Here is a 23,076-nt window from a genome sequence, read left to right as displayed (position 1 = left end):
TAATAAGAGTGAAATAAAGAACAGAGTAGCAGCAGCATATGATGTGTGTTTGTGTCTGTGTATTTAAACACAACTATTTTAATTTCCCTACGCTGGCCACCAGTCACTTTTAGAATAGATGTTAACATTTGAGTAATTATGTTTAAGGCTTGGTTTAGCCCCATCCTATATCTCAAATATTTTATCTCCCTGTGAGCCAGTACACAGCCTGAGATCCTCTGACAGGGCACTGTTGACCATTCCAAAGTCTAGGTTGAAAATGACAGGAGACTGGGCATTTGCATTAGGGCCCCTAGACTTTGCAATCGTCTACCAGAGGAGATCAGGCTTGTGCCTATTTTTAAATCTCTGCTGAAGACACACTTTTATAAAGATGCTTTTCATGTATGATTTCAATTTATGATTTTCAATTTATGATGTGTTTTTCATTCTCCTTCCTCCTGTCTTTGTTTCTTTGTTAGTACTTTTATCTAATTTATATTTTTTATGAGGTGAAGCATTTTGTTACTTGCATTGAAAAGGTATTATTATTATTCCTTGTTTTGATATATTATACTGTACAGGTATTTGCACATGGTGGGAAAAGGGGTGCCCTGGCGTTCCTGTGAGATCATGAACTGTTGGACTGGGGTCGTTAAACCCCCGCAGTAACCCCACACAGCTGTCATTTCCTCTTCCCTCTACCCTTTCACAGCTGTGGAGAGATATACAGAGTGGGGGTGAAGGGAAGAAAGAGTAAAAGAAGAGGACAGAGAGAGAGTTGGGGGGTTGGGGATTTCCATGTTTAGACCTGGCCGACTCCTCATACATAAACACTGCTGACTGGTCACAGGCAGTCAGAGTCCTACTGTATACAGGCTCTGTATACTCAGTCATGGAGAGGAATATGTGCTCAGCTCAGACTTCTGTACAGTTGGCTCAAAAAACGTAAGTATCATCTGTTCTCACTTTAAGTATGCCAGATCTAGAACAGTACACTGACATTATTATTACTAATTGAAAGGTGCACCTCTCAACCTGTAACCTGGCTGCCCACTAAATTGTCAGTGAGACTCACCTGTTACCCATAGCAAGTCACAAAGTCAATGAGTGGAAGTTTGGTATCTTTTTAATTAAGAAATATTTTTGAGGAACAGGTCTTAACCAGAGGACTTTAACCTTGTGTGTGGTTGTTAGCTAGCCTGGTGCCAGTCTCTTTAGCTAACATTCCACTCCTTGCCACTCCTTGTCATTGACAAGGAGACCAGCCTTTCTGCCATCTTCAAATATGAACATTCTATCATTACTTAGATTGAGGAGAACAGAGGAGCTGATCCTGATTCGATAACCCTCACAGCTATCCTCCAATCACAACAATTATCCAAATGTTTTACAATGGGTGGGTCTAATCCTGAATGCTGATTGATTAAAACCGCATTCCAGCCGGTGTCTATTCCACAAGTTACCACCGGCTAAATCTATGACGCTAAAATGCCTATTTACTCTGTTCCATCTGACTGTGCAATCCACTGTCTCATCAGCTATTTATAAACATGATCTCCACTTTAAAAATCATCTAGACATTATCTCACATTTATTTTAGACTAACATTTAGTTTTCAACATATTTGTATGAACTTTGCTGTCTGTCTCTCCAACATTTGCAACATTATTTCAATATTCAAATTGGATCTCCACTTGTACCATAGTAATGAACGAGTCTGGAATCAGGACCAGACAGACAGGCAGGCAGCGTTTCTCAACCAGTCAAAATCATGAATCAGCTGGCATCATTTTTATGGATATATACCAAGAAATGTAAATTGAAAAAAGGTCAAATGAAACGAAGTGCAGCAAGTTTGCCATCTTTCCAGCTTCAGTTTGAAGTGATTGTGTTAGCTGTGTTGTTGGCTAGCTCTTTTGAACAACAGTGTCCTGACGAGTGAGCACATGTTTTTTGCCAGACAAAATCACACCTCATCAACTCATTGTTAGGGATGTATCCAAATGTCTACAGAAAACAGCTTAAACAAAGCAAATTAAGCTACTTTGCTGTTATTCTGTCTTTTTGACGTGACTGTAAATTAGCCGTCGTTGGCTATCTAGCAATCAAGAGATAAGAACTTTGCCATCCTGTATGGCAATGGAACCTCTTGAACGAATGACTGGGTCGCGTCCATAGATACAGAACAAAAAGACTGAACGACTGGGTTGCGTCTCTAGCAACTGAACCGATAGAATGAACAACCAGCCCTAGATTTGTGACCGGACTATATCTTGTGGAAGGATGAAATAGTATGAATAAATTCATAAAATGTACAATTTTAATAAAAAATATGTCAATCATTATTTGAATATGTTGGTAACCCGTTGTATAAAAGTGATAATGCCCTCAAAGCCAGTGTTTGGCAAGGGTGTTGCCAATATATCCTCCAATCTATCCTCCAAACACCAGCTTCGAGGGCATCACCACTTAATTGGTACTGGATAACTATTTTTCACCACAGAACATGTTGGTACCTGGTTGCTAAGCAAACATTTTTTTTGTCCAGATGATACCAATCTGTCAAAAGTTGCTAGCTGAAGTCTAACTTCTCAAACTAAATACATACTGCAATTCCAATCACAAAACCTGGCTGGTTTGATTGTAAGCCTCAAAATACAATAACTTGCCTAGTTAACAGCTAAATGTTTGTTTTTGACTTTGTTATAATTCTATTTTCGAAGGTTCCACATGTTTTCATGGAAAATATGAATGTTATTATTTCCATCGACCAATGAGCAATTCTGCCATAAACCCAGCTGCATATTGAACATTGACATTGCCTCAAGGCCAGTCTCTGTGGCAATGACATGGAGAGGCAAGAAGTGGAATGTTAGCTAAAAAAGACTTGTACCCAGACTAGTTGTTTGCCTCAGTAAATGGAAACCAATTTATAGCTTGACCCTAACCTTTTTTCCCATGGCCAGAGAGGCAGGGGCTCCATGTATAGCTCGCCTGGCACACAATGAGAATGTGTGCATTATTTTAGTGCCTCTGGAGGTGAATGACAGTTTAGAGTTTCACTGGGTCTGTCACAGTGTCAAGGACCTGGGCCAATATCCACGCTCTGAACTGGAGCCACAACATTCTGAGAGACTGTCCTGGAGAGGATATTTGACTATAAATAAATTATTCAGAAAAGGAGCAATAATTGACAGATCTAGACAAGACAATATTTATAGTACACTAACCTGATAAAGCATATCCTAATGAATTTGACCTTTGCCTCTTTTACAGAGGGTCACAGTGAGGTACATGTAGTCAGTGGTGATTATAGCATGTAAATCTTGGTGGGGCAAAAAAATAATAATTTGTGGGATGCTTGCCAGCAAATGTCAGGATTTGGCCAGGGTTGTTCCGGGTTTTGGTCACTAGATGCCCCCATTGTGCTTTTTGACCTTATGTTTTTTCCCTTGTTCCCCATTATTATTTGCACCTGTACCTCGTTTCCCCTGATTGTATTTAAACCCTTAGTTTCCCTCAGTTCTGTGCTCTGTGTTTGTATGTTAGCACCCAGCCCTAGTGTTCTGTGTTTTCCTGTCGATTCCGGTGGATGCTCTTGTGGAATTCTGTTTTTGTTTTTGAGTGTCTCTTGAGGCTTTTTTGTGCTATTCCTACCACCTTTTGGATTTGCCATTTTTGTATTTAAGGACTTCTCCTTTTTACTTTATTAAATACACCGTCTTAAGTACTGCTGTGTCTGCCTCATCTTCTGGGTTCTGATGACTATTCGTGGCTCAGTTGGTTAAGTGACTGTTTCTCACTCCGGAGACCCAGGTTCGTAACCGGGTCCTGACAGAAACACAGAGCCAAAAATGAACCCAGAGGCAGCCAGTTCCCAGGACCTTTTTGCCATGCTGTCCCACCACCAGGAGACTGTCCAACGCCACGAAGCCGCCCTGGTTCAGCAAGAGGCCTTAATGGCTAGACATTCTCATCTTCTGTCGGAGATGCTGACTTCCATTAAGCAAATATCTGATCGTCTTACCCCGGCAACAGTTCCCGTCCCAGTACCTCAGATTCACGTACCCATGGCAGTTAACCCCCTGGCTGAACCTCGTCTTCCACCTCCCCAACGGTTCTCAGGTGATCCAAGTGCTTGTAAAGGGTTTCTCACCCAATGTTCTCTCTCCTTTGAGCTACAACCCTCGTCGTTTCCCACCGACCGGTCTAAGATCGCTTATATCATCACCCTGCTGTCGGAAAAAGCCCTGGCCTGGGCTACTGCTGTGTGGGATGCCCATAGTTCCTGCTGTGCCAGCTACTCTGCCTCTGCTGAGGAATTCAAACGAGTGTTTCAAGGCCCAAGCAGTGGTTCTGACTCAGCCAAACAGCTCCTGACTCTCCACCAAGGTTGGCGCAGCGTGACGGACTATGCCATCCAGTTCCGCACGGTGGCAGCAGCGAGTGGCTGGAACAACGAGGCGCTCACGGTGTGCTTTCTGAAAGGCCTTTCCGACACTATCCAAGATGAACTGGCCACTCGGGAACCACCGGACAATCTCGAGTCCCTGATCAAGTTGGCCTCACGCATTGACCAGCGTCTGAGAGAGAGAGAACTCAACCGTAGACCTCTAGCCCCTATCAGTCCCAGCTCCGAGTCCCCACCTTTATCATCACTGGCTCCACCGGAACCCATGCAGATTGGACGCATCTCCCAGGCTGAGAGAGACCGCCGGATGAGGGAGCGACGCTGTCTATATTGCGGCAAACCGGGCCATTTCCGTTCCACGTGTCCCGGGCTCCAGGGAAACGCTCTGTCCCGTACAGACCGGGGGAACTGTAACGGGAAACATAACCTCCTCCCATCCGTCCAACTCCCGTCTGCTCATTCCAGTCACCCTCTCCTGGGACAACCACAAGCTTCACCTTCAAGCCTTGGTAGACTCTGGAGCCGCAGGTAACTTCATGGATGGTGTCTGGGCGAAGGAGAATGGCGTTCCCTCTGAACCTCTAAGTGACCCCATGAGGGTTACTACATTGGATGGAAGCCCTTTGGGATCTGGACTTGTCACTCATGTCACTACCTCCTTGAGACTTTCAGTTTCACAACACCAGGAATTGATGAACTTCCATTTGATCTCCTGTTCCGAGTTCCCTCTCGTCCTTGGATACCCCTGGCTTCACAGCCATAACCCTCACATCGACTGGTCTGTGGGCACTATCAAGCAGTGGGGTGCCAAGCTACTTGTATTTTCCAGAATTCCCCGAGTTCTACTCCCGAGTCTTTAGAATCCATCGACCTGACCCGAGTTCCCGAGTGTTACCATGACCTCAAACTGGTGTTTAGCAAACAGAGGGCCACCATGCTACCACCCCATAGACCTTACGATTGCCCCATCGACCTGTTTCCGGGCACTTGCCCCCCCAGGGGTCGGATCTTTTCCCTATCTCCACCCGAACGAGCTGCTATGGATACCTACATCAAGGACGCTCTGGAAGCAGGCCTCATGCGTCCATCCACCTCCCCGGCGGGAGCAGGGTTTTTCTTTGTGGCCAAGAAAGACGGTGGATTACGTCCTTGCATCGACTACCGGGGACTCAATGCCATAACCGTCCGTAACCGTTACCCGCTACCCCTTATGGCCACAGCCTTCGAGCTGCTCCAGGAAGCAGTTGTTTTCACTAAGCTTGACCTGCGGAACGCATACCATCTTGTGCGGATCAGACCTGGTGACGAGTGGAAGACCGCTTTCAACACGCCTACTGGTCACTATGAATACTTGGTGATGCCCTTCGGCCTGACCAACGCCCCAGCGGTGTTCCAAGCACTCATAAACGATGTGCTTAGGGATATGCTTAACATATTTGTGTTCGTTTACTTGGATGACATCCTCATCTTTTCGAGCTCCCTTCAAGAACACACTAAGCATGTCAGACAAGTACTCAAACGCCTCCTGGACAGCCATCTGTACGTTAAGCCGGAAAATGTGAATTCCATTCATCCCGAGTACAATTCCTGGGATTTGTAGTGGAACCCGGTCGAGTCCAAATGGACCCCAGGAAGGTCGGGGCGGTAGCGGATTGGCCCACCCCAAATCCGTTAAGGAAGTTCAGCGTTTCCTGGGCTTCACAAACTTCTACCGCAAGTTCATCAAGAACTTCAGCTTGGTGGCAGCCCCTCTCTCAGCTTTAACCAAGGGTGGCAATGCAAGGTTTTTGTGGGGAAGAGAAGCTGAGACGGCCTTCCAAGGACTCAAGCAGCGCGTTCTCTCTGCTCCCATCCTGATACTACCGACTACGGATGAACCATTTGTGGTGGAGGTAGACGCATCAGAGGTTGGTGTTGGAGCTGTCCTGTCCCAGAGGGGTGAAGACAAGAAGCTTCATCCGTGCGCTTTCTTCTCACACCGGCTTACCCCGACTGAGAGGAACTACGATGTGGGGGATCGTGAACTCCTAGCGGTTAAGATGGCATTGAAGGAATGGAGACACTGGCTCGAGGGGGCTTCTCACCCGTTTCAAGTGCTTACGGACCACAAAAATCTGGAGTATATCCAGCAGGCGAAGCGGTTGAACTCTAGACAAGCTAGATGGTCTCTTTTCTTCAATCGATTCCAGTTTATCCTCACCTATCGGCCCGGGTCGAAGAATCTCAAACCGGATGCCCTGTCCCGAGTCTACGCTCCTGCCATTCGAGATGACACGGACATGCCTGTCCTTCCTGCTGCTAAGATTGTGGCTCCGATCTCGTGGCAAGTTGAGGATACCGTGAGACGTGCTCAAGCTAGCGAACCGGACCCGAAAGGAGGTCCTGCCAATCGGTTGTTTGTCCCCAAGGCAGTGAGGACTCAGGTCCTTCTGTGGGGGCACTCTTCTCGCCTCACCTGTCATCCGGGCGTAGGTCGCACCTTGGAGTTCATCCAGCGTAAGTTCTGGTGGCCTACCATAAGAGAAGACGTTGCCACTTTCGTCAATGCCTGTCCCGTGTGCTGCCAGGGCAAATCTTCTCACCTCCGCCCTCAAGGACTCCTTCACCCTTTACCTGTTCCCCACAGACCCTGGTCCCATATCTCATTGGACTTTATTACTGGACTTCCTCCATCCCATGGCAATACTACTATCCTAGTCATAATCGACAGGTTTTCAAAGGCGGCCAGGTTCGTCCCTCTGACTAAGTTACCTTCTGCCAAGGAAACGGCTGAGTTGGTAATTACTCATGTGTTCCGAGTCTTCGGCATTCCTCAAGATATGGTTTCTGACAGAGGTCCCCAGTTCGCCTCAAGGTTTTGGAAGGCCTTCTGCCAACTCATGGGGGCTTCTGCCAGTCTATCTTCAGGGTACCATCCGGAGTCCAACGGCCAAACAGAGAGGATGAATCAAGAGCTGGAAACCACCCTCCGATGTATGACTCGTGACAACCCGTCCACATGGTCATCCTTTATTGTTTGGGCCGAATACGCGCACAACACCTTGCGCTCCTCCTCCACTGGTATGTCCCCGCACGAGTGTCAGTTTGGCTATGCTCCTCCATTGTTCCCGGACCAGGAGGCAGAAGTCAGAGTGCCTTCAGCCTTGAAGTTCGTCAGACGCTGTCGGCTTATGTGGAGGAAGACCCGTCTTAATCTTATGCGTTCCTCACAGAGGTACCAACAACAAGCCAACAGACGCCGCCGTCCCGGGCCTACCCTGCGCCCGGCCAGAGAGTCTGGCTCTCCACAAGAAACTTACCTCTACGGGAGGAGTCTCGCAAGCTGTCCCAAAAATACATCGGTCCCTTCAAGGTTGCCAGGAGAGTTAACCCAGTTTCTTATCGCCTACACTTACCCAGATCCCTTAAGATTAATCCCACATTTCACATTTCATTGTTAAAACCTGTTGTTTTTTCCCCTTGTCCCGGCAGACAGACCTCCGCCTCGTGTCATTGGAGGCCAGCCGGCTTATACCGTCCATCGGATACTGGATTCCCGCCGGGTGCAGCGGTCCTGGCAGTATCTGGTGGACTGGGAAGGCTACGGTCCCGAGGAGCGCTCCTGGGTTCCTGCCAAAGACATCCTGGACCCTGACCTCATTCGTCAGTTCAGGGCCCTCCACCCTGAGAGAGCTGGTAGGAACGTCAGGAGCCGTTCCTAGGGGGGGGATTCTGTCAGGATTTGGCCAGGGTTGTTCCGGGTTTTGGTCACTAGATGCCCCCATTGTGCTTTTTGACCTTATGTTTTTTCCCTTGTTCCCCATTATTATTTGCACCTGTACCTCGTTTTCCCCTGATTGTATTTAAACCCTTAGTTTCCCTCAGTTCTGTGCTCTGTGTTTGTATGTTAGCACCCAGCCCTAGTGTTCTGTGTTTTCCTGTCGATTCCGGTGGATGCTCTTGTGGAATTCTGTTTTTGTTTTTGAGTGTCTCTTGAGGCTTTTTTGTGCTATTCCTACCACCTTTTGGATTTGCCATTTTTGTATTTAAGGACTTCTCCTTTTTACTTTATTAAATACACCGTCTTAAGTACTGCTGTGTCTGCCTCATCTTCTGGGTTCTGCTGACTATTCGTGGCTCAGTTGGTTAAGTGACTGTTTCTCACTCCGGAGACCCAGGTTTGTAACCGGGTCCTGACAGCAAAGCCACTACACAACACTAAACAATACATTAATGGCACTATAACGGTGACAAACGGTGCCCACAAACGGTTAGATCCTACAAAAAGCTGTCAAAACATCTTACCACTGCTACACCTGGCTATCAGCGGAGCCTTGTCTGGCAGCTAAACAGTTCATTCAGCCTCATTTACCGCCAGGGTGAGGCACATGGGCTACTAACAGCTTACTACACAACATACACTTAGTATTACTTTCTTAGCCACAGTATACATATCTCTCTGGCATATTATGTAATTTTTGCAGCAGCATACAAGCCGTTTTTGGACTCACCTTGTTGTGCTGTGCTCACTTGAACAGGAAGGTGGCATGGCGGTCCTTCATGGGCAAATTTTGTCGTCAAAGTCTGGCTTTCTCTGGATTTATGGTGCTTTCAAGACAACTGGGTTGAATCATGATGATGACATTGTTCCTTAGGTCGTAGCTCTAGAAAGATGCCTGAGTTCCCGACTTTACAATGACGGTTCAAAATGTAAATGCTGAAAATGTATTTCCCAGTCGGAGCTCGTTTTTTTCCGGAATTGCCAGTTGTCTTGAACTCACTGAAGTCAAGTTTTTGCAGTTCTGAGTTAACAGTTGTTTTGAGCGCGGCATAAATCATGCTTCATTGACAGCATGCCCAATGTTGAAGGTTTATCATTTTAAACTTGGAAAATAGACACTTAATCCCAGAGTTGGGACACAGGGCCACTGCACTGAATAGCAGGCTAGTGATTTATTTGCTATGCTTGCAGTTAGCCATTGTCACTGATTCTTTCCAAACCACTCATTGTTCAATTTGCGATTTCTACCCTGTTGTGTAATGTTTATGTCCAATGGCCGATGAGCACCGAAACATTTTATCTATAATTTCTCTTCGTTATTTCTCTTCATACGACATGGATTAAAAAGGATTTGCCAGTAGATTGTCAACTTTATTTATTTATTTTGAGTTAAAAAAAAAAAATGTGCCGCTCAAAACAGGTGGGGCTCTACTCCACCTGCCCTGAATGACGGGTTGCCGCCGCATGTAGTCCATCTGGCTGTAGACTATAGTGGCATGTCTATTAAATGTCTGAGACCCATTCTGAGTCCTGTCAGCTGGGTCTCCATGTGAACACCAAGGGAAGTGTCTAAAAGTAGTCTCACCCTGTCTGCTCCCAGCAACCCAATACTGACTTAGACACAGAGGGGTCACATCTCTGCCCTGTGTGGGATCAGATAGGTTGACAGTGTGTGCACAGTATGTAGACAGTGTGTGTCTTTGTTTAAGTGTATTAGCATGTGTGTGTTTGTTGCAGCAGTAAACCTGGGACATCCAATGGACTTGATAAGCTGAATCGTTTGGAACAGCTAGAGCCAGAGGAGTCACTGGACAGAGAGGACCCCCGAGAATACTGCCATGGTCTGATATGGGTCTACTCAATCTGTCTTTCTCCTTACATGTCTTGTTGTCCTATTCACTCCTTTCCAGCATACACATAGTCTGTTTGTGTTGAGTACTGTGTTTACACAGCAAATACAGTAGTTGGAGGCCTTCCGTGGCCTGGTTTTAAATGCTAGTAAAACTAAATGCATGCTCTTCAACCGATTGCTGTAAACTCTCCTCCCAGACTCACATTAAGCATCTCCAATCCAAAATTAAATCTAGATTTGGCTTCCTTTTTTTGCAACAAAACTCATGCTGCCAAACATACCCTTGTAAAACTGACTATCCTGCCGATCCTTGACTTCGGCGATGTCATTTAAAAAATAAAGCACCACTGCGACCTGTATGCTCTCGTTGGCTGGCCCTCACTACATATTCGTCGCCAAGCCCACTGGCTCCAGGTCATCTATAAGTCTTTGCTAGGTAAAGCCCTGTCTTATCTCAACACACTGAACACCCACCTGTAGCACACGCTCCAGCAGGTATATTTCACTGGTCATCCCCAAAGCCAACACTTACTTTGGCCGCCTTTCCTTCCAGTTCTCTGCTGCCAATGACTGGAACGAATTGCAAAAATCACTGAAGCTGAAGTCTTATATCTACCTCTCTAACTTTAAGCATCAGCTGTCAGTGCAGCTTTCCGATCACTGTACCTGTACACAGCCAATCTGTAAATACCACACCCATCTACCTCATCCCCATATTGTTATTTATTCTCTTGCTCTTTTGCACCCCAGTATCTCTACTTGCACATCATCATCGGCACATCTATCGCTTCAGTGTTAATGCTAAATTTGTAATTATTTCGCCTCTATGGCCTTTTTACTGCCTTACCTCCCTATTCTTCTACATTTGCACACACTGTACATAGATTTTTCTATTGTGTAACTCTGTGTTGTTGTTTTTGTCGCACTGCTTTGCTTTATCTTGGCCAGGTCGCAGTTGGAAATGAGAACTTGTTCTCAACTGGCCTATCTGGTTAAGTAAAGGTTAAATAAAATGTAAAAAAAATAATAAGTTGGAGTAATAACTATTTGCTATCATCCTGTATGTTTCAATAGGGGGGTACCACCCTGTTCACATTGGAGAAACCTTCAACAGGAGATACCAGGTTCTGTCTAAGTTGGGCTGGGGATACTTCTCCACTGTATGGCTCTGCTTGGACCTCAGGTTCATTCACTATGTTGCTGTGTGAGGATTTACTCAAATATCTTCTTCTTGTCATATAGGAAAACTTATATTGTGATTAAAACAGTCTCTGTATGTGCAGATTGGGCAGGCGAGTGGCCGTGAAGGTTTTGAAGAGTGGAGAAGGATTCACACAGGCTGGGCAAGACGAATTGACTCTGCTACGCTGTGTGAGTCTCCCTTCTTGTCTCTCTTCATTTCTCTTTCTCTGCTTCCTCTATCACTTTCTCATCCTCACCCCTAACTCTTCTCTGAGGGCAATAGGGCATACATGAATAACACTTTTTGCTCTTAGTCCACATGTTATTTATCTGTCACTACCACTTATTCACATCCACCCATGCTTTCATGGTTCATTATTTTTCTCCCTTGTCTCATACAGACCCATCTCTCTCTATTTAAACAAGTACTCGACCAGTATAGTCCGGACCCTGACTTTAACCTCTCTCACCCGTCTCTGCCCTTCTCCCCCTCAGGCCAGTGGTCCCACTGCTCGTCACCTCCCAAGCCGGAGGATAGTCCAATTGCTGGATGAGTTTAAGATAGCTGGGGTCAACGGGGTTCGTATCCTTTCTAAAACTGCATAGTCATGACATACACACACACACAAACCTGCAGCAACATTTGACACCGTAGGGAGCGTGTTTGGTTCCTTGACCTCCTGTGTGAAGATGTATGCCTAGTGCTGGAGCTGCTGGGACCAGACCTCCGCTGTTGGCAAGTCTGTTTTGGAAACCCAGGGCTATCGCTGTCTTGGGTCAAACAGGTCATTGCTCAGGTAAAAGAGGGACAGAGTGTATAGTATGAGATGAGTAGAAACATTTGGGCTGTCATTATCGAATCACTACACTAATGGATGCATCTTTAGTTTGATGCAGGAGTAGTTGGAGTTCACAGTGCCATCACTCTTTCCCTGTAGGTTCTTCAGGCATTGGACTACCTGCACACTCAATGTAAAATCATCCACACAGACATCAAGCCTGAGAATATACTGTTATGTTTGGAGGAGCAGAACCCAAAACAGACAGCAGGGGGCAGTGCCTGTCTATACCCTGGGAAAGATGCCAAGTCAATGAGCACAGCAGGTAGTGTTCACTCTCCATCTACAGGTGTTATAGAACTCTGTAAAGTCACATGACTGAATGGACCAGAAAATGAATCTGTTTACTGTACATCAAGGCTAGTATTCTGTTTCTATGTCACTTCAGATTGTCTGTGTCCAGTATGCTGTTGAAGTGTTTAAATCAGATCATAACCCTGTACTGTATGTTGTTTATCTCTTACTGTCTATTCAGAGAAGGACCTGGTCACTCCCATCAGTCTGAAGAAAATCACAGTAAAGATTGCTGACCTGGGAAGCTCCTGTTGGGTGGTGGGTATGATCAGTCAGTCAGCGATTGTGAAATAGCATCCCCCATCCAATTACTACAAATGCCTCATTTACTAATTTCATGTTGTACATTGCTCTCTGTTACTCTTTTTTTGTGTAGTTATTAGCACAGTAAACATGACCCAATTTTAGCTCCAAGAAGCAGCCAATTTCAAAACCCGAAAAGTAGATTGTGCTGATTTATTGGTGCGTGGAACCATGTTGCACGCCATAGTTTAAAAACTCAGTGGAAAGCGCTAAAACATTGACATCATATCGGAATTCCGACGTCTTTATGAACCGTTGCCATTCGTATTCAGTAGTTGGTTACAAAATAAGAGTAACTAATGTGGGATACTGCCCTGGGGTCAGGACTGTATTTCACACGCTGCCTTTGCTCTGTGTGACATTCCAGTACAAACATTTCTGTGAGGAGATTCAGACCCGTCAGTACCGCTCACTAGAGGTTCTATTGGGCTCTGACTACGGCCCACCAGCAGACATCTGGAGTGTAGCCTGCATGGTAAGAGAGACAACCACCATACAACCAACACACCCGCAACAACACTTATAGTCTGCATCTGTTTACAGCTTCACTGAAGTAAAACCATGTTATCTCCTGTCTCCTCTGATTCACTTGCTTCACTTAACTCTTGTGCCGTTCAGTTACCCTTCCAGTCTACCAGCACTCTTTGCATCAAGACAAATTCACCCACTCCTTTAGCACTAAGCTTATAAGATAGATGCCACTACAGAATAGTTCCAGGCAATTCAATTCTTCTTCTTTTTATTCTAGGCTTTTGAGTTGGTAACTGGGGATTCGTTATTTGAGCCTAAAGCTGGGAAGACCTTTTCTTTAGAGGAAGGTATGTCGATATTAGGCATGACAAATATTGACATAGGATTCAATGGAAATAACATTGTGTCCACTTTGTGACTTTTGCATAATTGTTTATCCAGTGGGGGTTTTGGTTCTGTTCCCTCCAGACCACATCGCTCACATAATAGAGCTCCTTGGTAAAGTCCCTGCAGCAGTAGCCTTGTCTGGCAAGTATTCCATGGAGTACTTCAATAGCAAAGGTGAGTGAAGGATTTGCTTTGAAAATCATAAATTGTTCCAACGTAGAGAAAGGACTTTTTGATGTAAATGTTGCAGATTCTCATTATTTTATTCGATTTTTTTATTTTTTATTTTGTTGTGGTACTTTTACCCAAATTTCTCCCCAAATACGTGATAACTACAGTCTTGTCCCATCACCGCAACTCCACTAAGGACTCGGGAGAGATGAAGGTCAAGAGAAACACAACCCTGCCAAGCCACACTGCTGTCCATAACCTGGGAAAGATGCCAAGTCAAGGAGCACAGCCGCACCAATGTGTCGGAGGAAACACCGTCCAGCTGGCAACCAAAGTCAGCTTGCAGGCGCCCGGCCCGACACCTTGAGTCGCTATGGGTCACCTTGAGAGTGCAATGGGTCAAGGAAAACCTGGCTGGCCAAACCCTCCCCTAACCCGGACGACGCTGGGCCAATTGTGTGCCACCTCATGGGTCTCCTGGTCACGGCCGGCTGTGACACAGCCTAGGATCGCACCAGGATCTGTAGTGACGCCTCAAGCACTGCGATGCAGTTCCTTAGACCGCTGCGCCACTCGGGAGGCCCCCTTGCAGATGCTCATTTTGACAAATCATAGTGTACTTTTTTTGTGAAGTCAAACCTACAAAAGAATACATTTTCTTTCCAAGTCACAAAGCTCTCTTGTACTTACCTCCACTGTCTTTCCTCCTCTCTATTATGTGTTCTCCCAGGTGACATGCGTCATATTGGAGTGCTGCGGCCCTGGGGTCTATATGAGGTGTTGGTGGAGAAGTACCACTTCATGCTGAAGGAGGCCTCTCTGTTCTCTGACTTCCTGTTGCATATGTTGGACTTCCAGCCGGAGAGGAGGGCCAGTGCTGCCCAGTGTCTCCTGCACCCATGGCTTAGCTCCTGAACCCTGGCCCTGGAGCCAACTTGATACCAAGCTAGTAGATAAATGTGTTATGCAGAGACTAACACAGTGGTGCTGAGTCACTAAGACTACGGGAAAGATATACAGTATACATTTTGCCAATTGGCTCGATGCCAATGTTCCGGGTGAAATGTACTATTTTATGTTCATACATTAAGTAAGACTAGATTTGTCTCTTCTGATAAATGTATGGGGCATTTGATTATCTGTAGTGTAATGAATGTATGAAGTACAAACTTATATAAGTGTTGTGTGATTTAATGAAATGTAGTACTTGTGCTCAAGACTTTCCACAGCTGTGCTGCACAGTGCACTGCACCAATTGTACTACTGTATACTTGTAGTTCTTTTTTACAGCATACAATAAATCATGTTTTGCTAGAAATGTATTGTTTCCATTGTCTCTTTTGAGTTTACACCTGCATGCCTTCTCATTTTCGTCTACTTGTAGTTTCCCCAAGATGGTGGTAGGTACTTAGTGCAAGATGGCGTCGACAAAGATGGTCGCCTCGCTTCGAGTCCTTAGGAAACTATGCAGTATTATTTTTTTTAATGTATTATTTCTTACATTGTTACCACAGGAAATCTTAAGTCTTATTACATACACCCGGGAAGAACTATTGGATATAATAGCGACTTCAATTTACCAACATTACGATCCCAAAGCGGATCCTCTGTTTGGACCACCACCCAGGACAATGGACCTAATCCCAGAAGCCGACCCAAAACAACGGCGCTGCAGAAGGGGCAGACAGAGCGACCTCCTGGTCAAGCTCCATAGACGTGCACATCGCCCACCGCTCCCGAGTATACTACTCGCCAATATCCAGTCTCTTGACAACAAGGTAGATGAAATTCGTGTCAGGACCCGGTTTCGAACCTGGGTCTCCGGAGTGGAGAAACAGTCACTTAACCAACTGAGCCACGAATAGACAGCAGAACCCAGAAGATGAGGCAGACACAGCAGTACTTAAGACGGTGTATTTAATAAAGAAAAAATCCTAAAATAAAAAATGGCAAATCCAAAAGGTGGAAGGTAAAACACAAAAAGACCAAAAAAGAAACTCACCAAAACTAAACAAAAACAAAAAACAGAATACCACAAGAACGTTACCCGGAATCGACAAGAGCACACAGAACACTAGGGCAGGGTGCTAACATACAAACACAGAGCACAGAACTGAGGGAAACAAAGGGTTTAAATACAATCAGGGGAAACGAGACACAGGTGCAAACAATAATGGGGATCAAGGGAAAAACACAGGGACAAAAAGCACAATGGGGACATCTACTGACAAAAACTGGAACAACCCTGGCCAAATCCTGACAGAATCCCCCCTAGGAACGGCTCCTGACGTTCCTACCAGCTCTCTCAGGGTGGAGGACCCTGAACTGACGAATGAGGTCAGGGTCCAGGATGTCTTTGGCAGGAACCCAGGAGCGCTCCTCAGGACCGTAGCCTTCCCAGTCCACCAGATACTGCCAGGACCGCTGCACCCGGCGGGAATCCAGTATCCGGTGGACGGTATAAGCCGGCTGGCCTCCAATGACACGAGGCGGAGGGGGAGGTCTGTCTGCCGGGACAAGGGGAGAAAAAACAACAGGTTTTAACAAAGACACATGAAATGTGGGATTAATCTTAAGGGATCTGGGTAAGTGTAGGCGATAAGAAACTGGGTTAACTCTCCTGGCAACCTTGAAGGGACCGATGTATTTTTGGGACAGCTTGCGAGACTCCACCCGTAGAGGTAAGTCTCTTGTGGAGAGCCAGACTCTCTGGCCGGGGCGCAGGGTAGGCCCGGGACGGCGACGTCTGTTGGCTTGTTGTTGATACCTCTGTGAGGAACGCATCAGATTAAGACGGGTCTTCCTCCACATAAGCCGACAGCGTCTGACGAATCTCAAGGCTGAAGGCACTCTGACTTCTGCCTCCTGGTCCGGGAACAATGGAGGAGCATAGCCAAACTGACACTCGTGCGGGGACATACCAGTGGAGGAGGAGCGCAAGGTGTTGTGCGCGTATTCGGCCCAAACAATAAAGGATGACCATGTGGACGGGTTGTCACGAGTCATACATCGGAGGGTGGTTTCCAGCTCTTGATTCATCCTCTCTGTTTGGCCGTTGGACTCCGGATGGTACCCTGAAGATAGACTGGCAGAAGCCCCATGAGTTGGCAGAAGGCCTTCCAAAACCTTGAGGCGAACTGGGGACCTCTGTCAGAAACCACATCTTGAGGAATGCCGAAGACTCGGAACACATGATTAATTACCAACTCAGCCGTTTCCTTGGCAGAAGGTAACTTAGTCAGAGGGACGAACCTGGCCGCCTTTGAAAACCTGTCGATTATGACTAGGATAGTAGTATTGCCATGGGATGGAGGAAGTCCAGTAATAAAGTCCAATGAGATATGGGACCAGGGTCTGTGGGGAACAGGTAAAGGGTGAAGGAGTCCTTGAGGGCGGAGGTGAGAAGATTTGCCCTGGCAGCACACGGGGCAGGCATTGACGAAAGTGGCAACGTCTTCTCTTATGGTAGGCCACCAGAACTTACGCTGGATGAACTCCAAGGTGCGACCTACGCCCGGATGACAGGTGAGGCGAGAGGAGTGCCCCCACAGAAGGACCTGAGTCCTCACTGCCCTGGGGACAAACAACCGATTGGCAGGGCCTCCTTTAGGGTCCGGTTCGCTAGCTTGAGCACGTCTCACGGTATCCTCAACTTGCCACGAGATCGGAGCCACAATCTTAGCAGCAGGAAGGACAGGCATGTCCGTGTCATCTCGAATGGCAGGAGCGTAGACTCGGGACAGGGCATCCGGTTTGAGATTCTTCGACCCGGGCCGATAGGTGAGGATAAACTGGAATCGATTGAAGAAAAGAGACCATCTAGCTTGTCTAGAGTTCAATCGCTTCGCCTGCTGGATATACTCCAGATTTTTGTGGTCCGTAAGCACTTGAAACGGGTGAGAAGCCCCCTCGAGCCAGTGTCTCCATTCCTTCAATGCCATCTTAACCGCTAGGAGTTCACGATCCCCACATCGTAGTTCCTCTCAGTCGGGGTAAGCCGGTGTGAGAAGAAAGCGCACGGATGAAGCTTCTTGTCTTCACCCCTCTGAGACAGAACAGCTCCAACACCAACCTCTGATGCGTCTACCTCCACCACAAATGGTTCATCCGTAGTCGGTAGTATCAGGATGGGAGCAGAGAGGATGCGCTGCTTGAGTCCTTGGAAGGCCGTCTCAGCTTCTCTTCCCCAAAAAAACCTTGCATTGCCACCTTTGGTTAAAGCTGAGAGAGGAGCTGCCACCAAACTGAAGTTCTTGATGAACTTGCGGTAAAAGTTTGTGAAGCCCAGGAAACGCTGAACATCCTTAACGGATTTGGGGGTGGGCCAATCCGCTACCGCCCCTACCTTCCTAGGGTCCATTTGGATTCGACCGGGTTCCACTACAAATCCCAGGAATTGTACTCGGGATGAATGGAATTCACATTTTTCCGGCTTAACGTACAGATGGCTGTCCAGGAGGCGTTTGAGTACTTGTCTGACATGCTTAGTGTGTTCTTGAAGGGAGCTCGAAAAGATGAGGATGTCATCCAAGTAAACGAACACAAATATGTTAAGCATATCCCTAAGCACATCGTTTATGAGCGCTTGGAACACCGCTGGGGCGTTGGTCAGGCCGAAGGGCATCACCAAGTATTCATAGTGACCAGTAGGCGTGTTGAAAGCGGTCTTCCACTCGTCACCAGGTCTGATCCGCACAAGATGGTATGCGTTCCGCAGGTCAAGCTTAGTGAAAACAACTGCTTCCTGGAGCAGCTCAAGGCTGTGGCCATAAGGGGTAGCGGGTAACGGTTACGGACGGTTATGTCATTGAGTCCCCGGTAGTCGATGCAAGGACGTAACCCACCGTCTTTCTTGGCCACAAAGAAAAACCCTGCTCCCGCCGGGGAGGTGGATGGACGCATGAGGCCTGCTTCCAGAGAGTCCTTGATGTAGGTATCCATAGCAGCTCGTTCGGGTGGAGATAGGGAAAAGATCCGACCCCTGGGGGGCAAGTGCCCGGAAACAGGTCGATGGGGCAATCGTAAGATCTATGGGGTGGTAGCATGGTGGCCCTCTGTTTGCTAAACACCAGTTTGAGGTCATGGTAACACTCGGGAACTCGGGTCAGGTCGATGGATTCTAAAGACTCGGGAGTAGAACTCGGGAATTCTGGAAAATACAAGTAGCTTGGCACGTAGGACCCCACTGCTTGATAGTGCCCACAGACCAGTCGATGTGAGGGTTATGGCTGTGAAGCCAGGGGTATCCAAGGACGAGAGGGAACTCGGAACAGGAGATCAAATGGAAGTTCATCAATTCCTGGTGTTGTGAAACTGAAAGTCTCAAGGAGGTAGTGACATGAGTGACAAGTCCAGATCCCAAAGGGCTTCCATCCAATGTAGTAACCCTCATGGGGTCACTTAGAGGTTCAGAGGGAACGCCATTCTCCTTCGCCCAGACACCATCCATGAAGTTACCTGCGGCTCCAGAGTCTACCAAGGCTTGAAGGTGAAGCTTGTGGTTGTCCCAGGAGAGGGTGACTGGAATGAGCAGACGGGAGTTGGACGGATGGGAGGAGGTTATGTTTCCCGTTACAGTTCCCCCGGTCTGTACGGGACAGAGCGTTTCCCTGGAGCCCGGGACACGTGGAACGGAAATGGCCCGGTTTGCCGCAATATAGACAGCGTCGCTCCCTCATCCGGCGGTCTCTCTCAGCCTGGGAGATGCGTCCAATCTGCATGGGTTCCGGTGGAGCCAGTGATGATAAAGGTGGGGACTCGGAGCTGGGACTGATAGGGGCTAGAGGTCTACGGTTGAGTTCTCTCTCTCTCAGACGCTGGTCAATGCGTGAGGCCAACTTGATCAGGGACTCGAGATTGTCCGGTGGTTCCCGAGTGGCCAGTTCATCTTGGATAGTGTCGGAAAGGCCTTTCAGAAAGCACACCGTGAGCGCCTCGTTGTTCCAGCCACTCGCTGCTGCCACCGTGCGGAACTGGATGGCATAGTCCGTCACGCTGCGCCAACCTTGATGGAGAGTCAGGAGCTGTTTGGCTGAGTCAGAACCACTGCTTGGGCCTTGAAACACTCGTTTGAATTCCTCAGCAAAGGCAGAGTAGCTGGCACAGCAGGAACTATGGGCATCCCACACAGCAGTAGCCCAGGCCAGGGCTTTTTACGACAGCAGGGTGATGATATATGCGATCTTAGACCGGTCGGTGGGAAACGACGAAGGTTGCAGCTCAAAGGAGAGAGAACATTGAGTGAGAAACCCTTTACAAGCACTTGGATCACCTGAGAACCGTTGGGGAGGTGGAAGACGAGGTTCAGCCAGGGGGTTAACTGCCATGGGTACGTGAACTTGAGGTACTGGGACGGGAACTGTTGCCGGGGTAAGTCGATCAGATATTTGCTTAATGGAAGTCAGCATCTCCGACAGAAGATGAGAATGTCTAGCCATTAAGGCCTCTTGCTGAACCAGGGCGGCTTCGTGGCGTTGGACAGTCTCCTGGTGGTGGGACAGCGTGGCAAAAAGGTCCTGGGAACTGGCTGCCTCTGGGTTCATTTTTGGCTCTGTGTTTCTGTCAGGACCCGGTTTCGAACCTGGGTCTCCGGAGTGGAGAAACAGTCACTTAACCAACTGAGCCACGAATAGACAGCAGAACCCAGAAGATGAGGCAGACACAGCAGTACTTAAGACGGTGTATTTAATAAAGAAAAAATCCTAAAATAAAAAATGGCAAATCCAAAAGGTGGAAGGTAAAACACAAAAAGACCAAAAAAGAAACTCACCAAAACTAAACAAAAACAAAAAACAGAATACCACAAGAACGTTACCCGGAATCGACAAGAGCACACAGAACACTAGGGCAGGGTGCTAACATACAAACACAGAGCACAGAACTGAGGGAAACAAAGGGTTTAAATACAATCAGGGGAAACGAGACACAGGTGCAAACAATAATGGGGATCAAGGGAAAAACACAGGGACAAAAAGCACAATGGGGACATCTACTGACAAAAAACTGGAACAACCCTGGCCAAATCCTGACAATTCGAGCAAGGGTTGCCTTCCAGAGAGACATCAGAGATTGAAACATTCTCTGTTTCACGGAAACATGGCTCTCTTGGGATATGTTGTCAGAATCTGTTCAGCCACCGGGCTTCTCCATGCATCGCGCTGACAGAGAAACTCTAGGGGTGTATGCTTCATGATTAACGACTCATGGTGTAATCATAACAACATATAGGAACTCAAGTCCTTCTGCTCACTCGACCGAGAATTCCTTACAATCAAATGTCGGCCATATTATCTCCCAAGAGATTGATAACAACATCGATTTATACACTGACTCGGTGAGTGAGTTTATAAAGAAGAAATGTTGTACCCACTGTGACTATTAAAGCCTACCCTAACCAGAAACTGTGGATGGATGGCGGCATTCACGCAAAACTGAAAGCGTAAACCACCACATTTAACCATGGAAAGAGGTCTGGGAATTTGGCTGAATATAAACAGTGTAGTTAATTCCTACCAAAATGCAATCAAACAAGCGAAATGTCAGTACAGGGATAAAGTGAAGTCCCAATTCAACAGCTCAGACACAAGACGTATGTGGCAGGGTCTACAGGAAATCACGGACTACAAAAAGAAAACCCGCTACGTCACAGACGCAGACGTCACACTTCCAGACAAACAAAAAACTTCTTTGCCCACTTTGAGGATAAGACTGCGCCAAAGTCGCGGCTCGCTAACAAGGACTGCACCCCCCCCTCTCCTTCTCCGTGTCCAACGTGAGTAAAACATTTAAACGTGTTAACCCTCGTAAGGCTGCTGGCCCAGACGGCATCCCTAGCCGCGTCCTCGGAGCATGCGCTGACCAGCTGGCTGGTGTGTTTACAGGCATATTCAATCGCTCCCTATCCCAGTCTACTGTCCCCACATGTTACAAGATGGCCACCATTGTTTCTGTACCCAAGAAGGCAAAGATAACTGAACTAAATGACTACCGCCCCATAGCACTCCCTTCTGTCATCATGAAGTGCTTTGAGAGACTAGTCAAGAATCATATCACCCCCACCTTACCGGCCACCCTAGACCCACTTCAGTTTGCATTCCACCCCAACAAGTCTACAGATGATGCAATCGCCATCACACTGCCCTATCCCATCTGGACAAGAGGGATACCTATGTAAGAATGCTGTTCATTGACTACAGCTCAGCATTCAACATTATAGTACCCTCCTAGCTCATCAACAAGCTGGAGGCCCTGGGAAATTGGGACCTGCACTTTCTGACTTTCAGGACTGCATGGCCATGTACGCCTCCAACTCAGTCATCAAGTTTGCAGACGACCCAACAGTAGTACACTTGATTACAATACATCCTACAGGGGGGAGGTGAGGGCACTCAGAGTGTGGTGTCAGGAAAACAACCTCACACTCAACACCAACAAAACAAAGGAGATGATTATGGACTTCAGGAAACAGCAGAGGGAGCACCCCCCTATCCACATCGAAGGGACAGCAGTGGAGAAGGTGGAAAGTTCAGTTCCTCGGTGTACACATCAGAGACAAACTGAAATGATCCACCCACATAGACAGTGTGGTGAAGAAGGCGCAGCAGTGCTTCTTCAACCTCAGGAGGCTGAAGGAATTTGGCCTGTCGCCCAAAACCCTGACAAACTTTTACAGATGCACAATTGAGAGCATCCTGTCAGGCTGTATCACAGCCTGGTATGGCAACTGCACCACCCTCAACCGCAAGGCTCTCCAGAGGGTGGTGCGGTCTGCACAACGCTTCCCCGGGGGCAAACTACCTGCCCTCCATGACACCTATAGCACCGGATGTCACAGAAAGGCCAAAAAGATCATCAAGGACAACAACCACCCAAGCCACTGCCTGTTCACACCGCTATCATCCAGAAGGCGAGGTCAGTACAGGTGCATCAAAGCTGGGACCGAGAGACTGAAAAACAGCTTCTATCTCAAGGCCATCAGATTGCTAAACAGCAATCACTAACTCAGAGAGGCTGCTGCCTACATTGAGACCCAATCACTGGCCACTTTAATAAATGGATCACAAGTCACTTTAAACAATGCCACTTTAAATAATTCCACTTTAATAATGTTTACATATCTTACATTACTCATATCATATGTACTGTATATACTGTATTTTATAGCATCTATTGCACCTTGCCTATGCCGCTCGGCCATTGCTCATCCATATATTTATATGTTCATATTCTCATTCACCCATTTAGATTTGTTTGTATTAGGTAGTTGTTGGAAATTGTTAAATTACTTGTTAGATATTACTGCGCTGTCGGGAACTAGAAGCACAAGCATTTCACTACACTCACATTAACTACTGCTAACCATGTGTATGTGACTAATAAGATTTGATTTGATTTGATTTAGGTTAGTTGATTATTCTGATCAGGG

General features: G+C 47.1%; 1 protein-coding gene across 4 annotated transcripts; it reads left to right on the top strand.

Moving 5' to 3' along the window:
* Positions 1-714: 714 nt before the first annotated feature.
* LOC135527598 (SRSF protein kinase 2-like) lies at positions 715-14,876 on the top strand. Of its 4 annotated transcripts, none has more exons than XM_064956089.1 (12): positions 715-927; positions 9,894-9,994; positions 11,080-11,209; positions 11,289-11,376; positions 11,683-11,770; positions 11,878-11,984; positions 12,126-12,291; positions 12,502-12,578; positions 12,991-13,098; positions 13,372-13,441; positions 13,563-13,655; positions 14,383-14,876. In XM_064956089.1, exons 1-12 carry the CDS (start codon positions 875-877, stop codon positions 14,565-14,567), a joined length of 1,266 nt encoding a protein of 421 aa, XP_064812161.1. In that variant the 5' UTR covers positions 715-874; the 3' UTR covers positions 14,568-14,876. The 4 variants fall into 4 exon arrangements, with proteins under 4 accessions (XP_064812161.1, XP_064812163.1, XP_064812162.1 ...); XM_064956091.1 differs by having other exon boundaries at positions 9,891-9,994; positions 11,080-11,188; XM_064956090.1 differs by having other exon boundaries at positions 9,891-9,994; positions 11,298-11,376.
* The last annotated feature ends 8,200 nt before the right edge of the window (positions 14,877-23,076 follow it).

Source organism: Oncorhynchus masou, chromosome 33 (genome assembly GCF_036934945.1).
Source record: "Oncorhynchus masou masou isolate Uvic2021 chromosome 33, UVic_Omas_1.1, whole genome shotgun sequence".
NCBI lineage: Eukaryota > Metazoa > Chordata > Actinopteri > Salmoniformes > Salmonidae > Oncorhynchus > Oncorhynchus masou.
This window is presented reverse-complemented; position numbering and strand designations above follow the sequence as displayed.

Coding starts and splice junctions, on each gene's coding strand:
- LOC135527598 (XM_064956088.1), top strand. CDS start 875: ATGGAGAGGAATATGTGCTCAGCTCAGACTTCTGTACAGTTGGCTCAA. Junction 11,985..12,125: donor TCAAACAGGTCATTGCTCAG/GTAAAAGAGGGA, acceptor CTTTCCCTGTAG/GTTCTTCAGGCATTGGACTA. Junction 13,099..13,371: donor TCTGGAGTGTAGCCTGCATG/GTAAGAGAGACA, acceptor TTTTTATTCTAG/GCTTTTGAGTTGGTAACTGG.